Below are 20,350 nucleotides of genomic sequence, written 5' to 3' on the forward strand. Positions count from 1 at the left end.
CATGTAATCCTGTTGAGATTAACAGCTTTTTTTATATTGCTTCATCCTAGCTGAGCAGGACTGTACGGATTTTGCAGCTGCTTCAGCTTATCTCTCTTGACATTCAATAAATTTATAGAGTTCATCCTTTTAACCCTAAGGCAATCCTCAAAATGAAACGGCTCCATTTATATCATTGAGCATAGCTATTACACTATGACTCATTCTGCATAACAATTGCCCTGTAGCAATACTGCCTGCCAAAAATGGGTGGACAAGCTGATCATTGGCCTATTAATAGGGATGACAATGAAAACACTTCCTTCGCCTCTAACATGTAATTTAGACTACATGGCAGCTACTGTAGGGCCTGCTGTGCAAGTTTACATGTTACATAAACTTAATGTTTGGCAGGTTCACATGTCAACATTTTCCCTTGAGACCATGTAAACCCCTCAGAGGGGCAAAGAGCGGCCAGCAGAAGGCTTTCAAAGCCCAATTTATGCGGCTCGCTGTACGTTATATTGTCAAGGTTACAGTAAGCATGATAGCCAACCATAAATCCACTAAACCAATGAATTCACTGAATTACCGATAGGAAAAAAATACATTTAATCTTTTGGGTGTTTGTCTCTATATACTGTAAGTTCAACTTGTTATATATCAACTTAACAGATGGACAATGCCCAACGTCAAAGTCCATTTTTGTCATAGGAGTTTGTACAGTTCATCCGTAAAAGTGTCTTAGCTTGCAGACTCATTAGATACAACATTCGCCGGACTTGCAAGATCAATTCTTGCCCACCCCCGATGTCAACCAAATGTTTCAAACTTTCTATATATAGCTACTACATTGCAACAATGGTAACGCAACCCTATAACCCAGCTAAAGTTTACTCCGGAAAGATTTCTGAGTGGTTTGTCAACAAGTGTCAACAATGATACTGTTACTGTCTGTAGTAACTGTTACTGATACTGTCAACAATGATAAGGTAAAATGATACTGTTGAAATGTCAACAGTATCGACAGGCCCTCCTCTATTTTACCTGCATACTACAGCACATCAAAACTGTTGAAAATCTTTTAGAGTAGAATATTTCTTGTCGTGGCGACCACCCTGCTAAGTATTTTTTGTCAACAGTAAGGTATTATTATGATATTCAATTACATATCTCAGTGGGGGGTTAAATGCCACAAGGATGACATGAAAATGACTTGCTTAGGTTTTTAATGCAAGTGACCAATATTTGACTTTCTAGCATATTCTACTGTAGCACAATACTGAGGACCTATCTTTGCTCTGTAGCAGCAAAGACAGATCAACTGTAGGTCTGAATTTACGATCTTTCTCAACCCTTTCATCCATTATCTCTCTCTCTCATGTTACACAAATACTGTAACGCATACCTGTATAAAAGGGTAAAAATCTTCTGCCGATAAATGTCTACTTTCGGGCTTTGCAAGAATCCGAAAGAAACGGGAGGATTCGTCGTGATTGTCTTTTATAATTCTGAAATGAAACGAAAGGTAAAAAACATGCATCATGTAAGTGAATTTTAACTGCTGTGAAAACTTGTAATGTCAACTTTCGAAAGGTCTTTTAATGGTTCATGTAAGCCTCACTAAGTTCTAAATTAAACCAAATGAGTTTATTGTTAGTGTCACATAATGGGCAGTTAATTGACACATTAGTTGTGAAAGTACTGCACTATAATAAACTTTACTGGCTTCTAACTCATAATCTTAACCGTCATGAGTAGTTAAATTTTGCAAATGCCATCATGATGATCAGAGCAATAAGCTACTGTATCGTACGTTGAATACCGCATACATCTGTCAGTTGAAACTTCTATAAACACAGTACAGGTCTGCTCTGGGCACATGGAATGTGACAATTTTAGCGTGTAAGTCAATGGGGCAATCAAATTGTGTAATTAAAAGACACTTTTAGCTCAACACAGACGTACCGAAGGGTACGAACAGAACAGAACATGTGCTAAATTGCTGTAAAGACATGTAAGTTAGAGAACAGAACTACATAGAGTGTAACCTTGACTTTTTATTCCCCTTTCACATAATCAACTAGTCCACAGGATATAAAGTCTCATTGACAAATTAACAAACTTCCATCAAAGTGACAGTTCCGTTTAATGAACAGCCATTTTCTTTCCTCCTTGATAAAAGGTTGCTACAATTGTACCCTACAATACAGAAAAATTCAAACAAACATTACTCACAACATAAACTCTCCATTTTTATCATACGTTTTTTTCAGAATATTACTGTAAAATTTTGCTACCTAATATTGCAGAATCAAGAAAACCAGCTTTGCTGTGCTTCATGAATATTCAGTTCTAAGATATTGTAAAAATTTCCATTTGAATGTACTGTAGGTTAGAAACACTCCTGTGATAAACAATAGCTACAATATATACTGTGTGTATCATGATGAATTTAAAACAGCTTTTTTTTAATCTTTTTTTTTTTATACTTTTACTACTTTTGAAGGCCAAAATTTCAGTTTCACTTCAAGTCATAAAGGAAATTGAAATTTCTGAACTGAAAATGTTATTACTGTAGCAATTAATATACAAGTACTACAGTGCAAAAGTGTCTACTTGATGGAATATTTTCAACTATAACTACTAAATCTTTACATGAAGTTCATTTAAGAGGAAATTGTTGACCAGCATTGAAATATCACCATTTTGTCATATTTGGCATTTAAAACGCCAAACTCGCAATGCTGAAATGCTCTATTTCCTTTGCTTATGTTGAGTGTACAGTAACACTTGCATAGAGTTGAGAAATATTGAGCAACTAAACACAAATTAACGACAAACGGCTCTATTTATACACCGGCACCTGTACTAGTTACTGTACACTATAGCTAAGACATGATATTGGTACTGTACCGTGATAGAGAATAAATTTCTAATCTCTCCATATAGTAGATCTATATTCCAATGTTCAACTAGTCAGCAAAAGAACAGGAGAATGCATGTAACAGTCGTGAGAGATTTTAATTTGTACCTTTTCCAATAATTCATAAATGCATGCTGGAGGATGAATCCCTGCTCTTCGCCTCCGGCTCCTATAAACAACGGCAGGGCCCAGTACCTTGGGCATTTACACGCCTGCCGATAAGAACAACAATACAATTTCACAGTGTGCATCTCACAAGAGACCTTTGGGGATTAATGTAATCATCACTGGGCTTGAGCGTTGCAGCTACCAGGGAATAATAATTCTGTCCCTTTGATACATAAACACAGAGAGATGGAAACCTTAATTACCAGTTGTCATCGTCAATTCAAAATTACTTTGATCTAAAGCTGATGAAAGCCCCATTTCAAAGTTCGTCAGCACTGTAACAAGTACATTGTTATGATGCAAAGACAGTCTATAGAGAATTACTCTACTGTAGGTGTATAATATTTCATATATTAAATCTTTGGAAGGTATGCAAAATTGATTCATTTTTAATACACAGTTAAGCTTCCTGCAAGTTGTAAAGATCGCCTTCTCAGGACATGATTGTAGATATATAAAATCTATTAATAGTTTTTTTTATCTGATATCAATCATAACAAAAATAATAAATTGGCTGTCCTATAAGTCTAGCTTATTTAAGCTGAATTAAAATAATAAGAATTACTATTATTCTTTTGTTTTATATATAATATTTTTATGTATATGACAACACAATGAGAAGTGGCTGGACAGGACCACAACTGATTTGGCACACAAACAATGACATCATTATGTTTCCAAAGGGCAAATTAACTTTGATGGATCTTGTCAACTGCTTGTGATCTGTTATGTAAAGGTACCTGTAATGAGTTTTTTTCAAAATCTTTTTAAGAAAGAAATTGCATTAATTAACAATTAGGTCCATGCTGAAGGACCCCAGGAGACTTTCAAAACAAGTCAAATAAAATGTAACAAATAAAGACCTAAAAAGCAGACTTCTGCCTGGCACTTCAAGCTTGAAAAATACAGTATTATCAACAGCAACTTTTGTTTTAAATACTTAAAAAATAAAACAAAAAGAACATAAAATCTTTTGACCTCCCACTCCTCCCCCTACAAAAAAGAAATTATCAGATCAACATGACGTGTGAGATCTTGCTGCATTTCTACAGTAAAATCTACAGCTAATAACATGACTAATAAGGCTGAATTTAAGTCTTGCATATGTCATGTCATAGTCCAATAAAAATGCAAGAAATGAGTACAACTCGGCTGAGGAAAGGGGCATTTCTCGAGAATTGAAATTGGTATGAAAATGCCACCTGCACTGACATCTCTGCTTTTAACGGTCTACATCGTCTCAAAATTTATTCAGTGCGTAAAGCCATCCTTTAATAGAGACAAACTGAACCACTGTGAACATAACCAGAGTGTTGCAGTTGCGAGGAGACAGGTAAGAGAGGGGTGCGGATTTACAGTTCATTCATTAATACAATTACCAAGCTGTAAGTTTGACCTACCCTTGTAACCTTGATCATTTCTTCTTGACTGGCTTTCCCATCTGGCAAAGTCTGGAATACTTCTTTTAGTCTCTCTATAATGGCTTCATTCTCCTCCGAAGGCACCGGCTCTCCATTAGGGAAGTAAAATGGTGGGATTTCTATGTGCTCAGAGGCACGTTGAATAAGCCTCTGGTCTTCAAAATACTGCAATGAGAAGAGATAGTACTACAGGTATGAGCATGATTGCTGTATGTATAGCAAAGTGCCTTAAAAAAAAAACCAAAAAACAGAATTTATTTTATAGTTGAATTTTTCTATCGACTGACTCCTATTTGTACTCATACTTGTGAATACTGTAGTACTCGTAAAAACAAGATGACAGAACACTGAGTACAGTCCATAACATAATCACCACATGGTTAGAAGTTGAACTTTATGAAATAATTATATCACTTTGACTACACAGATACATTTACGATCATTGCAGTCTATGTGAACTGTAAACGTGCATAATTATGTAAATTACACCGTAAAGGTCAAATCTAAGTTCAGTACCTTACTCCTTATCTTGGAACTTAGTCTATGGTAAGCTCTCGAGTTGTGTCTCTTTCGCACTGCAGGTGCCTGCCTTCTGATTGGCTGCTGCACTTGAGTGCAGAGGCCAAAGTGGACAGCATGACAATGAAAGCCGTCCCTTCCAGGGTCTGTGTGGTTAGGTATTTCCCGCGTGGGGTAAGCACACGGCCCACCGCAGTAATGGATTGCACGAATGTATCTCTGATCGACATGTATCGCTTTATACAGAACTTGCGTTGTGACCACTTTGTGATAAGACGCCGGTACGAGTGAACAGTGGTGCATAGTAAAACTCCGTGGCCCCATTCATTCATTTACACACGAGATGACGACCGTAGAAAAGGGAATACTAGCGACTTGGAGGAATGTAGACAACCACAGTAAGAACAATTGTGGAGAAAGTCTTGGCAATGATCATGAGAAAGAAGAGCTAGAAGATCATCACAGATGCAGATCTATAGTCATCCAGAGATTCAAACTGGTACGTTGTAGTTGATGTCAAAACGGAATCCAAACAAACTTCCCGAGGTTGATCACTTTACGAGCGACAATACAGTACCAGTTTGAAACAAACCAAGAGGATATTCAGAGGCATGACGGGTTGTCTTCTAAAGTTTAGATCCAGAAGAAAGATAAAGTGAATGATGTCCCGGATGTGGTGTGCAGGTTATGGGATAGAGGGGGGGGGGCAACGAGCTATAAGAACAATATCAATTCCGTTACAGTAGGTATACGGTGCACAGAATATCCCACTTCTCTAATGGTACAGTAACATTGATGAACACAAACATTGACATGCCAGTAGAGAATGATCTAAAACAATATTATTAAAATACAACACTACTGAAAACTAACAAAGAATTTAGTCCTTGAAGTTCATCTCATCACAAATTATCACACCCCTTTTTTCCTGCCTTGGTGTCAATCTGAATACTTGAAGCTACAGTACATGTATCACGATAAAAACACAAACCACCGACATTAATCCGCATACGTACAGAGAGTGCACAGTTCTGGAGATCTGCAGAATTTCGAATGTACACTGTCTACAGTATAGCACTGACAAGTGAAATGATGTACGTACAGCAGTATGGTAAGATTTATATATATTGGATAAAACTTTTGACAATATTTTTTTGAAGATATTCTACTGGCAAGAAACATGTGATGATGACCATCCAAAGAAATTGATATACAACATTTCTTTATTGCTTTCTTTTTCTCATAAAAATTAATTTAACAGTGCTCCAAAAAGACTGAATGTTTGTAATATACAAATACTGTAAGAACTGAATTTAAATGTATATATACTTTAAGCAAAGGTCTACTGGTTGACAAGCCGATCAACGTTTGAAAATATATTGCACTGTCAGAAAAAATTGAAGTTTGGAAAACTTTTGCCTTTGAGGTGTTTTTCAATTCCCAAACGTCTTTGACCAGATCATATTCAATATGAAATCAAAAACATGCCAAAATTTCAGTCACTATTGTGGTCACTGAGTACTGTTTTTGCAACACTATTCCACAGTAAACAAGGTTCTGACAATCTGACTTTCAGTGGCAGCTAATGCTGTTCCTCTCCAGTTATCAAAAATTATATCTTACCTAACAGTGACCAACTTCTGTAATAGTGTTATGCAACACAACTTACTGTACCCTAGAAACTTACTGTCACTTTTTCCGCTTCCTCTTGAACTTGCAAAAAAATATGTTTTGAGTTACCAACAAGAGTAAAGTTATAATGATATGTTTCCACTTTTCCAGTTACCTGTACAGTACAACCACGCACAGATCATGAAATGTTACACAGTTAGTCCGTACGGTAAATTATATGAAATCGATAGAGAACAGTCCTGTACAGTATATATCACGGCCATCCAGACGACGTCCTACAGCTCTGCAAAACTATCGTTTTTCCTTAACTTTCACTTAAATTTGAGAAAAATATTAATGGATATTTAGTTTTTGATCAACCATTAGTTATAAATTGTAGACAATTAAAGCTTTAAAATGAAAATCAACCTTTATTGCAAAAGATCACCAAAAACTATAAATATATATCTAGAGTGCAGATACTGTGTTACAGTACTGTAAAAACAACGCTGTCAGAGAAAAACATGGCACAGCTACCCAAAAAATGAGAGACTTTCATATGTACGGCCAGGGCTGAACTGAAAGTCGATACGAGCCAAACCGAAACATTATACCTCTTGAAGAGTCATTATATGACGAGCAAATAGGTCATCAGGTAGAGGAAAACAAGTTCACACGGAAAGGAAATAAAACAGGAGGAAATCTTCACGCTGATGAGGATCGACTAATGAGTGAATGACTATTAAACGGAGGTAGCCCTCAGCAAGGAAATAATTCAGGCTAGTTTTGACAATGGTAAGTAGCAATCGATGTGCACAGGAAATATTTGAAATTAAATTTATTCATTTTTTTTTTGTCTAGATGATTGATAGTTTCAAAGGTTAAGAGTCTTAAATCATTTGTTTCCTTTCCATTGCATTGTACAGTACATAGTCACATCCTGAATAAGTATCCTCTAGCTATTGTGCTTACAGTACAATGATATCTTAAAATAACCACTGGTCACACTGTATCATAATACAGACCTGTACAGTACTGTACTGTAGGTTCAAACAATGTATTTTAGAATTAGTCATGAATCTATTGTGAACTGTCCAAATTAGCAAGCAAATAATATCATCTATTGTCACTTAATTTATTGTACCAAACAGACAGTCCACCAAAGTGCATTCAGCTAATCACAATCATCAGGTCTGGTAGCAAAAAGGATGTTAGAGGGCAGTATTGTAGTTTTATGGAAAGAACTGTTTAGACCTAGAATTACAATGTTAAACCATAGACATTTTATTTGTTTCTTTTAAGGAATTTAAAGTACTGTATATTGAAAATAAGAACAACTAATTACCTACAGTCATATTTTAATTAATTTTGTAATTTTAAACAAAAGATATTTTCAGCCCAATAGGCATGATGACGCACAATGTCAGCTTTTGTCAGAAAATTTTCCATTCATTTGTTGATTTTCTCTTTTGTTTTCTACCTCGTTATCTCAATCAATTGTCTTAACTGACAAGTTATTCATTGTTTACAAATTTTTAGAATTCCTTAACACTTCCACAAATGAAACTTCAACTTTCTAAACTATATACCATAAACACATTAACTTTCACAATCAATGAAAATTTCTTAGAAACGTAAAACGCGCAGAGTCATAGCTGCACTCATAAAATTTCACCAAACTTTAAAAGTTAGTACTGTACATGTACTATGTACAGAAGGTCTCCACAATACTAAATTTTATTTATGCTATCACAATGTGATTTAAGGCCTGTGCAGAAATTTCCCAACATTTTACATTAAAAACAAAATGAATTTCAGGCACAATTTTGAAATATATCTCTCTTATAAGGTAGTTAAGCCGGATCTGTGAGCCATTACCTAAATCTGAGGTAAGATTGTTAAGTACATGATTAAGCATGTACAGTAGTCAGAGGTAATTAGTAAGTACTGACTGAATGACTCTATTTACTGTAAGTGTGTATGAGAGTTCACATTCAGTAATTAATGGACATCGAAACGTGTATGCACTTGACAACATACACACAGTACATATACAGTATGTAGCTAAATGATCCACGGATCAATGGACTGAAAAGTGAAACAGCCGGGGTAACTGCGCATGGGGCAATTTTCAAAGATACTCCTACGTACTTGAAAGACTCAATGCATGGCATCATGACCAACATTGCAACATACAGTACTGTATGGATATTTTTAACCATGACTGTAGGTTTCAAAGGTGAACATTTTTGAGCAAACAAAGTTCTGTTATCCTCGAGGGCAAGCAGAAGAGGAGGGTGAGTTCACATGGCTCAAGAAAAAAAAAAAAAAGGAGGGTTCATTATGTAAATATACACAGTATGGACTATTTAACTTAATCATTGTACTGTACATACATGTGTATACATGTGTACAATATTACTGAATAAAGGCTGGTCTTGTTGTACATGGTAATTACAGTAAGCATGATTGTCAATTTTAAACCAGAGGCAGAAAATCCATTTAAAATACTTACATAGTCAAAAAATCTAAAACATTAGCATCTTACAAGAGGGCCATATTGAAGTTATGATTTATATATGTCATAGTCCAACAAACAAAAGGAAAACATAAGAACTACAGTAGGAGATATTTCTACAAAATACAAATGTTTCTATCTATTGTACTGTTGTACAGTACATGATATTCTGGTTTTCAAGGGTAATTGACCTTTGTCTTGAATGCTGACTTTCATGTTTAATACATGCTGTAGATCCTACATTGTCCATTGTTTTAAAAAATTATAAATTCAAAATTCTCGACCTACATTTATGCATGTTCTTTTATCATAATTTCATACAAATTTATACAAGTGAATACCCTTGGGTTACATTCAACACCAATTGTCCCTGCCAAATATGTTATACTGTAGTTTGCATTGTACAGTAAGTCTATTTTTGGCCATGAATTGTTTTCTTAATTAATTTTGTTTTCCTACTGAGTTTGGAGTGGCATGTGCCATGTAGAGAACTGACCTTGGTCTTGTACATCAGTATTCTAGACTTCATACTGTACAGTACTGTAGTTTAACATAGTCCAGTACTACTGTATGACACTAACAGTTCTAAGCTCCAAGATTTCTGAACTGTCACTCATAAAGTGGTAAACAGTAGAAATACAAACTTGACTCAATATCAATGATTCTTGACCCTCTTACACAGCTTCTGGCACAATTAATTGTCATGAATATAAATAAAAAAATATACAAAAATATTTTAATAAATTTATGACACCAATCAATGCATAAGAAAGAAATTAAACTAGAGGGTAGGAGGAACCCAAATAAGATTCTGCAGGTGAACTTATAGTATGTCTACACTATGTATATACCATACAGTACAGTGTACAGTACTATGCTGTACAGTATAATACAGTATATACTACAGTATACTGTAGTTTGAATTGTATAGTACTAGTCAATGACAGTGCTGTACTGTACTATACTATGGACTTAGAATAATGCGGTACTGTACAGTAAAGTACAGTACAGGACCTACAGTACTGCACCTACATGTACAGTAAGGTAGTCCGAGCTAACTTTAGAGTTAGACCGGGACCTACCTGTACAGTATCAATAGCAATGTTCATACTAAACTGAAGATATTGCTTAAATTACTGCATGGTCCGTGCATACTTCTTGAGTCTCAAGTCACATCAGAAAGTGCCCTTCTTTTCCTCATCCTGTCCCCTTTGCCCTCTCCCTACCTGTCCCTTCATCCCACCCACCACCCCCCCCCCCACACCCAACTACTGTACTGTACCTACAGTAGTACCTGTACCTACTTTAGTAAGTTTACAGTATACTGTATACTGTAAACCTCCTATGAGAATTACAGCTCACTGTCAGGTTTGTTCTGACAGGCTGATAAAAATCTAATTTTTATTGATCAAACAGTGAACAGTTCTTACAATTAAGCCTTGAAACATCTATGTGGCTATATCAATATGTACAGTGTATGTAGTATGAACTGTAACAACACACTACCCAGAAGGATTAAAAATTACAAGGTCTTGATACTACAGTTTTCCTATGAAAACATTGAGTTTACTATACTTTTTTTTACCATACATGTTCTAGCACACTGTAACCAACTACTGTATTTTTGCACTAAATATTGTGTCACCGACATACGATACATACATGTACTTTACAAAACACTTCCTTAAATTTTTTTATAAAAGTTTAAATTGAAATGAAACTTCCATAATGATTTGTGTTGACACATCCTGAATCCATTGACAAAATATAAAAGCATGAATGAAGCCCATTAACAGTTCCCACACCAACTCTTTTCTTACACTGAGAAAAAAAGATCCACAAAAGGAAAATTATATCAAAGCATTTTCCACAAAAATACTGGCAAAGAAACCCACTCTTATACAAAACGAATACAGCAAGCAGGAAAAACTGCAAAAACAAAAAATGATGCCACACGTATCGTATGCTCCTATCCAACGGACAAACTTCCGAAAGTCGATCTCCCTTCACAGTGCAACCCTGTCGCCGTCCCAGAGATCAATGCGTCAATGAAAAACGCCTGCACGCACTCAAACAATAGCTTCCATCGGAAATAGCCAACCACAATGACTAATTGATCAAGGGGTAAATCACCTCCCTGCCACGAGATGTCTGTAGCGAGTGCCACCCTAATCTTTTACAATGACGGTATGCAGGTTCTCTTTCTTCCTCCAGATCTGTCGTGGCGTCGTAAACAAACCATCTTTCTTCTTTTTTTCTTTTCCCATTTTTTTTTTTTTTTTTTGTCGTCTCTGAATGAAACTAACGTCACGCTTATCAGCGACTGGCTATTTATACGCTGTGACGCAATTAAGCTTGCTCCGGCCTGAGCTGCACACATGATGAGAATGGTAGCCGAGTGCACTGATAATTGTGGGAGGCAGGCCCCCCAAATATAGGCAGGCGAGGAATGTGTGCCGTGCGTCTCAAGTGCGGAGATAAAAGTCGAGCTGGTTACTCAGGCATACCGGGAACTCTATCAGATTACTGGTGAAGTTTAGCTGATCAGCAGGGAGCATATTTACAACTATAATTACGATTACGGAGTCACTCAGACATACAGTATATGAGTTAAAACAAAGGCTATGATTATAATTGAAACACACTCACACTCTCAAATCTCAATTTAATCCGGGCTACAACTAGTTACACACTGTTATGTTTGATTTGGGAATACCACTTTCAGATAACTAATTTTGCCACAGCGTATAAATTATTCCACACAGGAAGATCCTATACATGTATTAAATGACTTTCTATAAACCCTACCATACTGTAATAAAAATGTGAAGAAAATCCTGTGGGTATTTGAAGGGTAGAAGAATTTTTCAATTAAAAACTTGAAGTGATTTAATGTTAATTGAAGCACTCACTTACCTCTCATAAATATTAAAAAGCATGTGAAATAAACTAAACCAAGTGAAATATCCTGTGCTCATTAAAGCATGGCTAGGCTTAATAATGGCAACAGTGCATTCACTTTTAAAGTACAGTACTGTACAAGCATACATGTGCAGTTTAATTTTCAAGTATATCCTAAAAAGTTCAAAGCAAAATTATTAAAAACACCATTTTGTTAAATCGGGAAACATGAATCACATGAAACATGAATCAATTGGGTCACTTAAATATTTCTTTATTTTTCCCCATTTGGAATTTTTTTTTTATAATCTATTTTTCAATTAAGTTTTGTTGTAATTTTCATGTCAAATTGCTTAATATCTTTGGTTCAAATTTCTTTCATGCAATAAATATTCACAATTTTAAAAATTAAAAAAATTGTGTGTTACTTTTGAAATCTATTGGAAATTTCACGAAAAGTATCAATTTATCAATTAAGTTTTTATCTTTGGTTCATATTTCTTTGATGTAATAAATATTCACAATTTAAAAAAAAAATGGTGTGTTACTTTTGAAATGTATTGGAAATTTTATGAAAAGTATCAAATTTGTCAACATTGCTCATAATTCCAGTTAATAAAGCACTAACATTGAACATGTTCAACATAGATCTGACATTAATGTACATTCTCTCGGAGGAGAAATGTCCGCTACTGAAGGGTAATGCACCGTCACCAATCTGTGTTAAACACATAGGATATTAAACTTAAGTACTATTTTAATATCACCTGATATACACATGTACAGTATGACAAATGATTTCACTCCTGTGTGAATGCCTAGTAATAGTGCTGAGAGAAAGAGACAGCCTCCATTACAAAACAGAGGGCGCTACTCACTTTTGCAGCTTGTGATTTAGAGAGAGATGATGAGAGCCTGTTACTTCTTCGTCTAGGGCTGCGAGGGCTAGGATTGGTCGATGACGGTGGGGGCGAACTTGGAGGTGGGGATCCAATCCTCACAAAGGGGGAAACAGGGCTTTTTCCGGGCGAACTGAAAATAGAGTTCGGACCATCGACTGTGTCGACTGCTTCTCCGCTCTTAATCTTCTGAAGATCATGAAAGAGAGTCGGGCCCGTGTCTTCGTTGCTTAGCCAGCGCAAGAAGAGTTCATCGACTTTTAATTTCAGGACCGGCTTTAGTGCCATGTTGGTTAGAGGTGGGCTCAACTATCATGTTATATTCAGTATACAAGACATGTTATGACCGATGCTGTCCGCCTCCTCCTGATTACCTGGCAGCAGACAGAAATAACAATATATATAACACTGAATAAAGATGACAATAACGAAAGCTGTGGATGAGCGCTAGATCAATGATAATGACGACAGCTACTGTATGAATATACAATACTACTGTATATACAATATTGACAGTTAGTTTTGAATATTAATAATGAATATTTTAGTTTAATGATAACAATGAATAAACATCATCTTGTAATGAATGACAGAGCTCTATGAACAACCAATTACCCACATCTCTTCTGTAGGAAATATCCATAGGAAATGTGTTTCTTTGTGAAGGGTATCTAGACTTAATGGATCAAAACTGGTGTTAATCTTCAAATGGATTGTTCAGAACTTCAATAATGAAAATATTTGGCTCTCAAAAGAGAAAGACTATATATGTTGCACACAATACTGTTACTGAATATGTGAATTTTGTGAAATTCCATTAAAAATATTGTACTTTAGCCATGTTTGAGAGAGGATGGGGGTTAGGGTTAAGAGTTGTTACTAATGACCAGTGATAACATCTGCATAATGTGACCACATTATGCATATGAGATCATCTAAGAATGTACATTTTAGGCTAAGAAAAATATCAAATTTTAGTCACTTATGTTTTATGGACAAAAGCAGGATGGAGGGACTTTGAGACCATTCACAGGGAAAAACAAAGCGTATTATGAAATACATTGGCACATCACCAACTACTGTACTTGCTTCCATGCTTGCAAAAGTGAACATTGGCAAAATGCAGTAAAGATCTGATGCTTAGGACACCATACATGTACTGTGTGGATACTTTGTGTTCATAGACTAGTACATGGACACTTGTAATTTTTACTCTACTTGTTGTTTTGTCTGACCAGTATCAAAAATGTTTTGTGAGTTGTTCTGACTTACTGAATATGCATTACCTAGTATACTTTCATACAGTAGGCTTGTTCAAACAAGGGGCATGGTTAACTTTAATGGATATTGTGTCCCACACGTTATAAATCGATTTTATACATGTACAGTATTTGGTTGATATTTTTATGAAAATTGGAAAGCATTTGACTGATTCCTTACCCGAAGTTTCTTTATTTACCTCAATTGTTTTGGATGGACTGCTTAAATGATATGCCAATGTTTTGGATATAAATATTTTATGTATCTCTTTGTTCAACCACACCGTGCAACTTTAAAGGCATTGAAGACTCACCCCCGTGTGCGGGCCATCTGAAAAAGTTACAGTAACTATCTGCTGCTTGCAAGTGACCTTTTGTTTGTGTCGCCACAAAATGCAGACAGTAATGAAACGTGATACCTTGTTATCTTTAGCTGGACCTGAGATGTCCATTGCTGTATCCTTTATACACTGTGCTGTGGGTATTGACCGCAGCTGTATGTACTGACTGTACACTAGTGTCTAATTACCGACGGTAGCGAGCTGTGTGTGTATTTTCTGGGATCGATGGTGGTGTCTAACACTTAATTAGACGTTTCTTTTTGCGCGAGCCTTCACACCCTTTAAGATCTGCTGTATAGACCCCAACCATAGCAGGCTATCTTGGAAAAGTTTCTTGACAGGTCAATTACTATCAACCTGCCTTGGTAATAAAAATGACCTCTTTTACCAATTAGCCTGTAGCTTGCCATTATATTTTGCTTGTATTCGAGGGTCTTTACAAAAACAAGTGTGAATGCTATATGATTAACTAAACTGTAGATATGAACATATTTCCACACAGTGTTTACAAAGAGCCTAATGATGTTAAAGCAGCATTTTGCGTTGGTCATTTCCATCAAGTTTTTTACATATCACAAAAGAGCAAACTTAGATATCAGCCAAGTTTTTCCCTGCCAACATCGTTAAGTGGCAAGTAATTAATTATATTTGCACAAACCCACTAGTTTGAATTCAACCAATCAGAGATGCAGGTTTAGTTATGGCACAACCAGGGAGTTGCTATGGAACTCCCTGGTGGGTATTTCTATAAACCTGGGGTCCAATAGGGTTTCCACACACTATGCACAAATACTATCCAATCACTTGCAAATTACCACTTCAATATCCTGATGTCTAGTTGCATTTCATAGTTTACTGTATAGGGAGTATAATAAAATATAAAAAAAGTTTAAATCTCTTGTCGTTTTTTTCTTTAAGTGCAAGTTTCCCTTTGTGTCCCCCACAATTTTTAGTACCAACTGTGACATTTAAACATGTTAACTTTGGTAACATTTCTCACTGTTCATTTTGTCTCAAGTTCATTTGCAGATTTACTACAAGTTAATACATGAATAAGAGTTGAAGTTGACAAAGTTTCAGTATTTTTTTCGTCCCCACTCGTTTATGACGAAGTATTGAAATGTGCATGCCCAACGTAACATTTTCGTGTCCACCCTGTAACGTTGGTAAATTGATAAATGATTGCCTGTGTGAACCTGTGTGCATGTACAAGCATCGCGATGTACGATCAGACATTAACAACCAACTTATCCCTTCTCCATAGGCCTATTTTGGATGTTCAAGCTAGCTCAAAAATGTTGTCTTCAACGACCCGAAAATTCGTAAAAGTTTCGTGTCCCTCAGACCTCGTAACGTTGGTAAATTTCAAGGCTACGTCATTTGTGAAAAAACACATCCCATAGTTTTATGAATGAATGACGTCATTCATAAGTCCTAGACGTCGTCTGCAGGCATATACAATCATATATAACTCCAGCGCTACATCGATCAATGCACCGAAGAAAATTTGTGTCCCCTATCTACCCCAGCGTTACGATGGTATTTTCGTTACGTCGAAGCCGCAAACCCCGTTGAGTTCCAGAAAAGTGAGTGTGCAAATATTAAAGTAATGTTTCATTTTAAAATTACGACCTAAATAAAAAGTTAATCTATCGATAAATTTGATTTTTGAGACTTTTTTAAATGGTTGATTCATTAATTGGCCAATTGCTGTCAAGGGGACACCATTTTACATTGGTGTACTCCGTTATGGTAACACTAACAGTTTAAACTAACGTTAGGCTAGGTCTAAGCTTAGGCTACATTCGAATATAAGATGTAGCCTACGGTAATTTCGCGAAACGGCAAAATGTAGAAAAAGAGGACAAAGTTTCTTTTTGTTGTGCAAAAATGCTGATAAATTTATTTTCTATTCGAGATATGTACGATAATGTCAAAACATGCGTACAATATCAACAAATACGCTCTTAAAAATAACGTTTGAAAGTTTCGCGAAACTACAACCCAGTCACCAAAGTTTTAACGTGGGTCACAAAATATGTCAGAAACGGCGTTAAAACCAATAAAATAAATTGTAACTGCTATACTACATCAGCCCGATTTTTAATTTGTAAGAGCGGAATGTGATTGGAACGCTATGGCAATTTTTAACCAATTATTATCCAAAACAGATGGACATATAGTCTAGGCCCCAAATTGAGAGTATCAATGGCATTACCATTACCACTGTATGTACTATCGATAGGAACTTTGTTTGAAACAACTAGCCTACGGTAGCAATGTCACTGTGTTAGGGTCTAAAGTAATAGGCCTACTCTAGGTGAAAAAGACAAAACTTAGTGGAATGGAGATCCATATTTTATATATATTTTATATACTGTATTCTGTAACCTATTTTTCACTAATAACTTGTTTGCCTCATATCATGGATAAACCTTTCGTGGAATCTTTTCGTGGAGTCATAGATTAGGTTTGTTTATGAGAATATTGAAGCTCCATCTGTGTCTTAGCACATTAATCTTAAAACTTGTCAGTTGACTTATCAAGAAAGCAGTCCTTGCCCATCCACAACATGTGCCTCTACTCATGGAGGTAAAACCTCCATACTCTACTCAACCTTGTCCAGCACAGAGTTGATAAACGTACAAATCTAGGTCACTTTGTTACCGAAAATATATTCTAAGATAATCACACTCAAAGTAATTTTCCTTTACAGGCTCCAGGTGGGGTCCTACGTAGCTATCAGTTTTGCTACTGGCAAGAAGAACTTTGTCTACTTGGTGAGTATGGTTGAGTCAATATTTGCCTGATGCACACAAAATTCTCCATTTTGACAGCTAAATTATGCTTCATAATGTGGAGATCATTCCTGAAAGTAATATGCTCGTCTTATCTTCTTATTCCAGGTTCAAGCCATCGCTAACAGCCAAGTTGGACTGAAATTCTTGCAACGGCGAAAGAGTGGGTCCTTCCAGTCTACCAATGAACTTTGTCACCTTCATCCATTGTCGGACATTTGCGTTTTGTCTCCACCATCAGTGTCTCTGGAGCAAAGGGCATGTGTATGAATTTTGCCACAATGAACTGGATCAGGTTTCACTTGATAACAATTGTTCAATCAAGTAACTTTGAAGGCCTTCATTTTGAACATTTCTTCTTTCTTGTCAAAGCTTCACCTTGTTAAATATTGGATTCACCTTTTCTAGTTTTATTCTTGTGAAATGGTTTGAGATTTGAATAAATGTGAGGCACCTTGTCAGATTGTTTTTGGATTTACCTTTTCTAGCTTTTTTTTCTTGTGAAATGTTTGAGATTTGAATAAATGTGAGGCACCTTGTCAGATTGTTTACTATGCTAGTCATACAGTTTTCTGAACTATTGGACACTGGATGTATTCCTGTGCATGAATAATTGACTTTTAAAATATTTCAGATTTGATAAAATTATTTGTTCGTCTGTTAATCATTAACTGTTGTTCATTACAGGGGACACTAAATTTTGGTGTCCCCGTTATGCTTAAGTTTTTTCCTACTTCCATACAACTCGCGGTATTAGAACTTGCACTACAGAAAACCTTGGGTGTGTTGGTGGTCCTTTGTGGTTTTAATATGTAGGTATGATTGATAGTGTTATATTAGGGACTGTTCATTCCACTCTGTTGAGTTTATTGTGCTGTAATAAAAATGGTTTTAAAAAAAGCACTTTCTGCTTCGGAAAATAGCATGTTGTCATTTTTTTTTGTGCAATTTTCTGTTGAATGAAACTCATTTCTCCTTAAAGCTTTTTTATTGTTGAAAGTCATCTAAAACCTAGTGCAAAACAGATAACAGAGGCAGTGTAACCTATAGGCATGTCACTTTCCCCCTGTTGACAGGTTCGGATTTTGGTGTCCCTGTTATGTTGGTTTTTTTCGTCATATTGGTTTGCATTACTATTGTTAACCTATAGGTGCACTTTTTTTTTTACTTCTTCACTGTTATTTTTTAAAACCCACATAATAACTCTATCAAAAAGTAAAATTTCATCTTAATTGAAGGACATTGAAATTTTGGATCCACGTCACACTATTGGACCCCAGGTTTATAGAAATACCCTGGTACAACTGCCATATAGACTGTACACAAATCAAGCTTGGTGTTGGATTACGTATTGGTCAATGACGTTCGTAGTGTCTAAATATTCATATTATGGGCGAGGTTAATTGGGATCCCAACAGAAAATATCTTGGAGAAAAACAAAGTTGAAAGTTGCAAATTTTTCGACTTTTATGCCACCATTTGAAGTAAGATTTAAATAGATAAGCTAGTTATGTGTGTCGTTATGTCATAGTGGAGTCAGTGAGGTTGAGAAATATCATAGAAAAGGACGCAAAATGCTGCTTTAAGACACTATGCAGGCTAATTGTTAGCCTGAGGTCGATTTACGGCTGTGGCAGGTCGATTACACAAAACTTTCCTACCTATAGCCTGCTATAATTTGAGCCGATAAAGCAGATCTTTAATGTTTCAGATTTTAGTGGTAATTTGTTAATGCATTTACAATAGCAGAGTGTGTGACATCATTAAATTTATACCAAATTGCAAATGTCTTTGTTTTTCTTTAGCCTATACTGTAGTATAAGTATAAGATTTAAAACCTCCCTATAGTTATGCTAACTTACACTTACACTACAGTTAGTTATTATAGAGACCCAAGGATTAGGAAGCCTTACAAATAACAACAGTAGCTTAATTGATACCCAATCCATGTTACACTATTCATATTTCTACATAGAAGAAGCTGCAACATTTACTAGGCCCCTAAGCCTACATAAGTAATGATAACAGCTGCAATCAAAATAAGTTATTACTTTCGGCTATACTTGTTTTCCACTGGCTGTAGTAGCATGGTGACTTCGAAGTTCGGACACTTAAGACTTAAAACACCCCAAAACTAAATCTTCTGGTATAAATCATTTGAAAATATACTTCATAAGGTGGGAGAATTTTGCTAGAGTATTGCGAAGTTCGGACACGCAACCCACAGTGTGGCGCTGGTGATAAAATTGGTGGCGCAGTTGCTCTTTCGGTAATTATAACAGACTTCATAGATCTTCGTCATTTTATTGGCAAATATGTAAGTAATTTCTTGCACGCGGGTCATTTTGGAGAGAAAATAACTGTAGCTTCGTACTTTTTGGTGAAATTTGACTCTTCCTGTAGATTTTTATGGTGAAATCGTGTATTTCTTAGGGTGTCCGAACCTCGCAGTATGCCAAACTTCGCAATACTGACTATACTAAATGTTACTAGGCCTACTACTAGTGCTAGTTAGTACTCACCTGTCTTTGCTATTATCGTTACTAGAGCCAAGTCCAAGTCTTTAGTCACAATATGTTCTATAGTTTTCGTACTGTAACTTGCTAACGTTAGGACTAACTTTAGTTAAGGCCTAATAGTAATGTTACTGTTACTGTTAGTGTTAGTATTGTTACTGTAACTGTAAGTTGTAACTAAGTTAAGGTATGTCTTATGTGCAATATTCAAAGTGCAATATCCAAATCGAGGGTGGGTGTCAAATTTCCACATTCACGATCAAACTCACCTCTTCCACACTCCGCTAGTCCAGTGTATCAACAATTAGTAGGGGCACGGTAGAGCCAGTCTTGTCTCACTACAGTCAAAGATAATCCACCTTCGTGCTACAGTATACTGGCGAAGAAACACAACATTAGGAATTAGGCCTAGGTAATGTGTACATTTTTTTTATTTTTTTTTATCATTGACTGACCAAATGTTCAATAAATGTTATGCTAGATGAAGGTTGATT

General features: G+C 35.9%; 1 protein-coding gene and 1 long non-coding RNA gene across 4 annotated transcripts in view; one reads left to right on the forward strand and one right to left on the reverse strand.

Moving 5' to 3' along the window:
• Positions 1-20,317, reverse strand: part of LOC139974652 (serine/threonine-protein phosphatase 2A regulatory subunit B'' subunit beta-like) — a 31,186-nt gene extending 10,869 nt beyond the window's left edge. Inside the window, exons 1-5 of one of the 3 annotated variants that reach the window (XM_071981883.1) lie at positions 20,126-20,317; positions 12,922-13,316; positions 4,474-4,659; positions 3,014-3,117; positions 1,388-1,490 (exon numbers count right to left, since the gene is read on the reverse strand). In XM_071981883.1, the coding sequence (XP_071837984.1) occupies positions 1,388-1,490; positions 3,014-3,117; positions 4,474-4,659; positions 12,922-13,230 (702 nt within the window). In that variant the 5' untranslated portion in view covers positions 13,231-13,316; positions 20,126-20,317. Of the gene's footprint in view, positions 1-1,387; positions 1,491-3,013; positions 3,118-4,473; positions 4,660-5,010; positions 5,640-6,700; positions 9,891-11,037; positions 11,757-12,921; positions 13,317-20,125 lie in introns of those variants that run through there. The other 2 variants (XM_071981882.1, XM_071981881.1) reach the window with 2 other exon arrangements.
• Positions 15,282-18,645, forward strand: LOC139975217 (uncharacterized). The gene is made up of 3 exons (XR_011795684.1): positions 15,282-16,128; positions 17,259-17,322; positions 17,449-18,645. It is a non-coding gene; the product is annotated as an uncharacterized lncRNA (long non-coding RNA).
• Positions 20,318-20,350: the final 33 nt, after the last annotated feature.

The sequence above is a fragment of the Apostichopus japonicus genome, chromosome 10, assembly GCF_037975245.1.
Source record: "Apostichopus japonicus isolate 1M-3 chromosome 10, ASM3797524v1, whole genome shotgun sequence".
Classification (NCBI taxonomy): Eukaryota; Metazoa; Echinodermata; class Holothuroidea; order Aspidochirotida; family Stichopodidae; genus Apostichopus; species Apostichopus japonicus.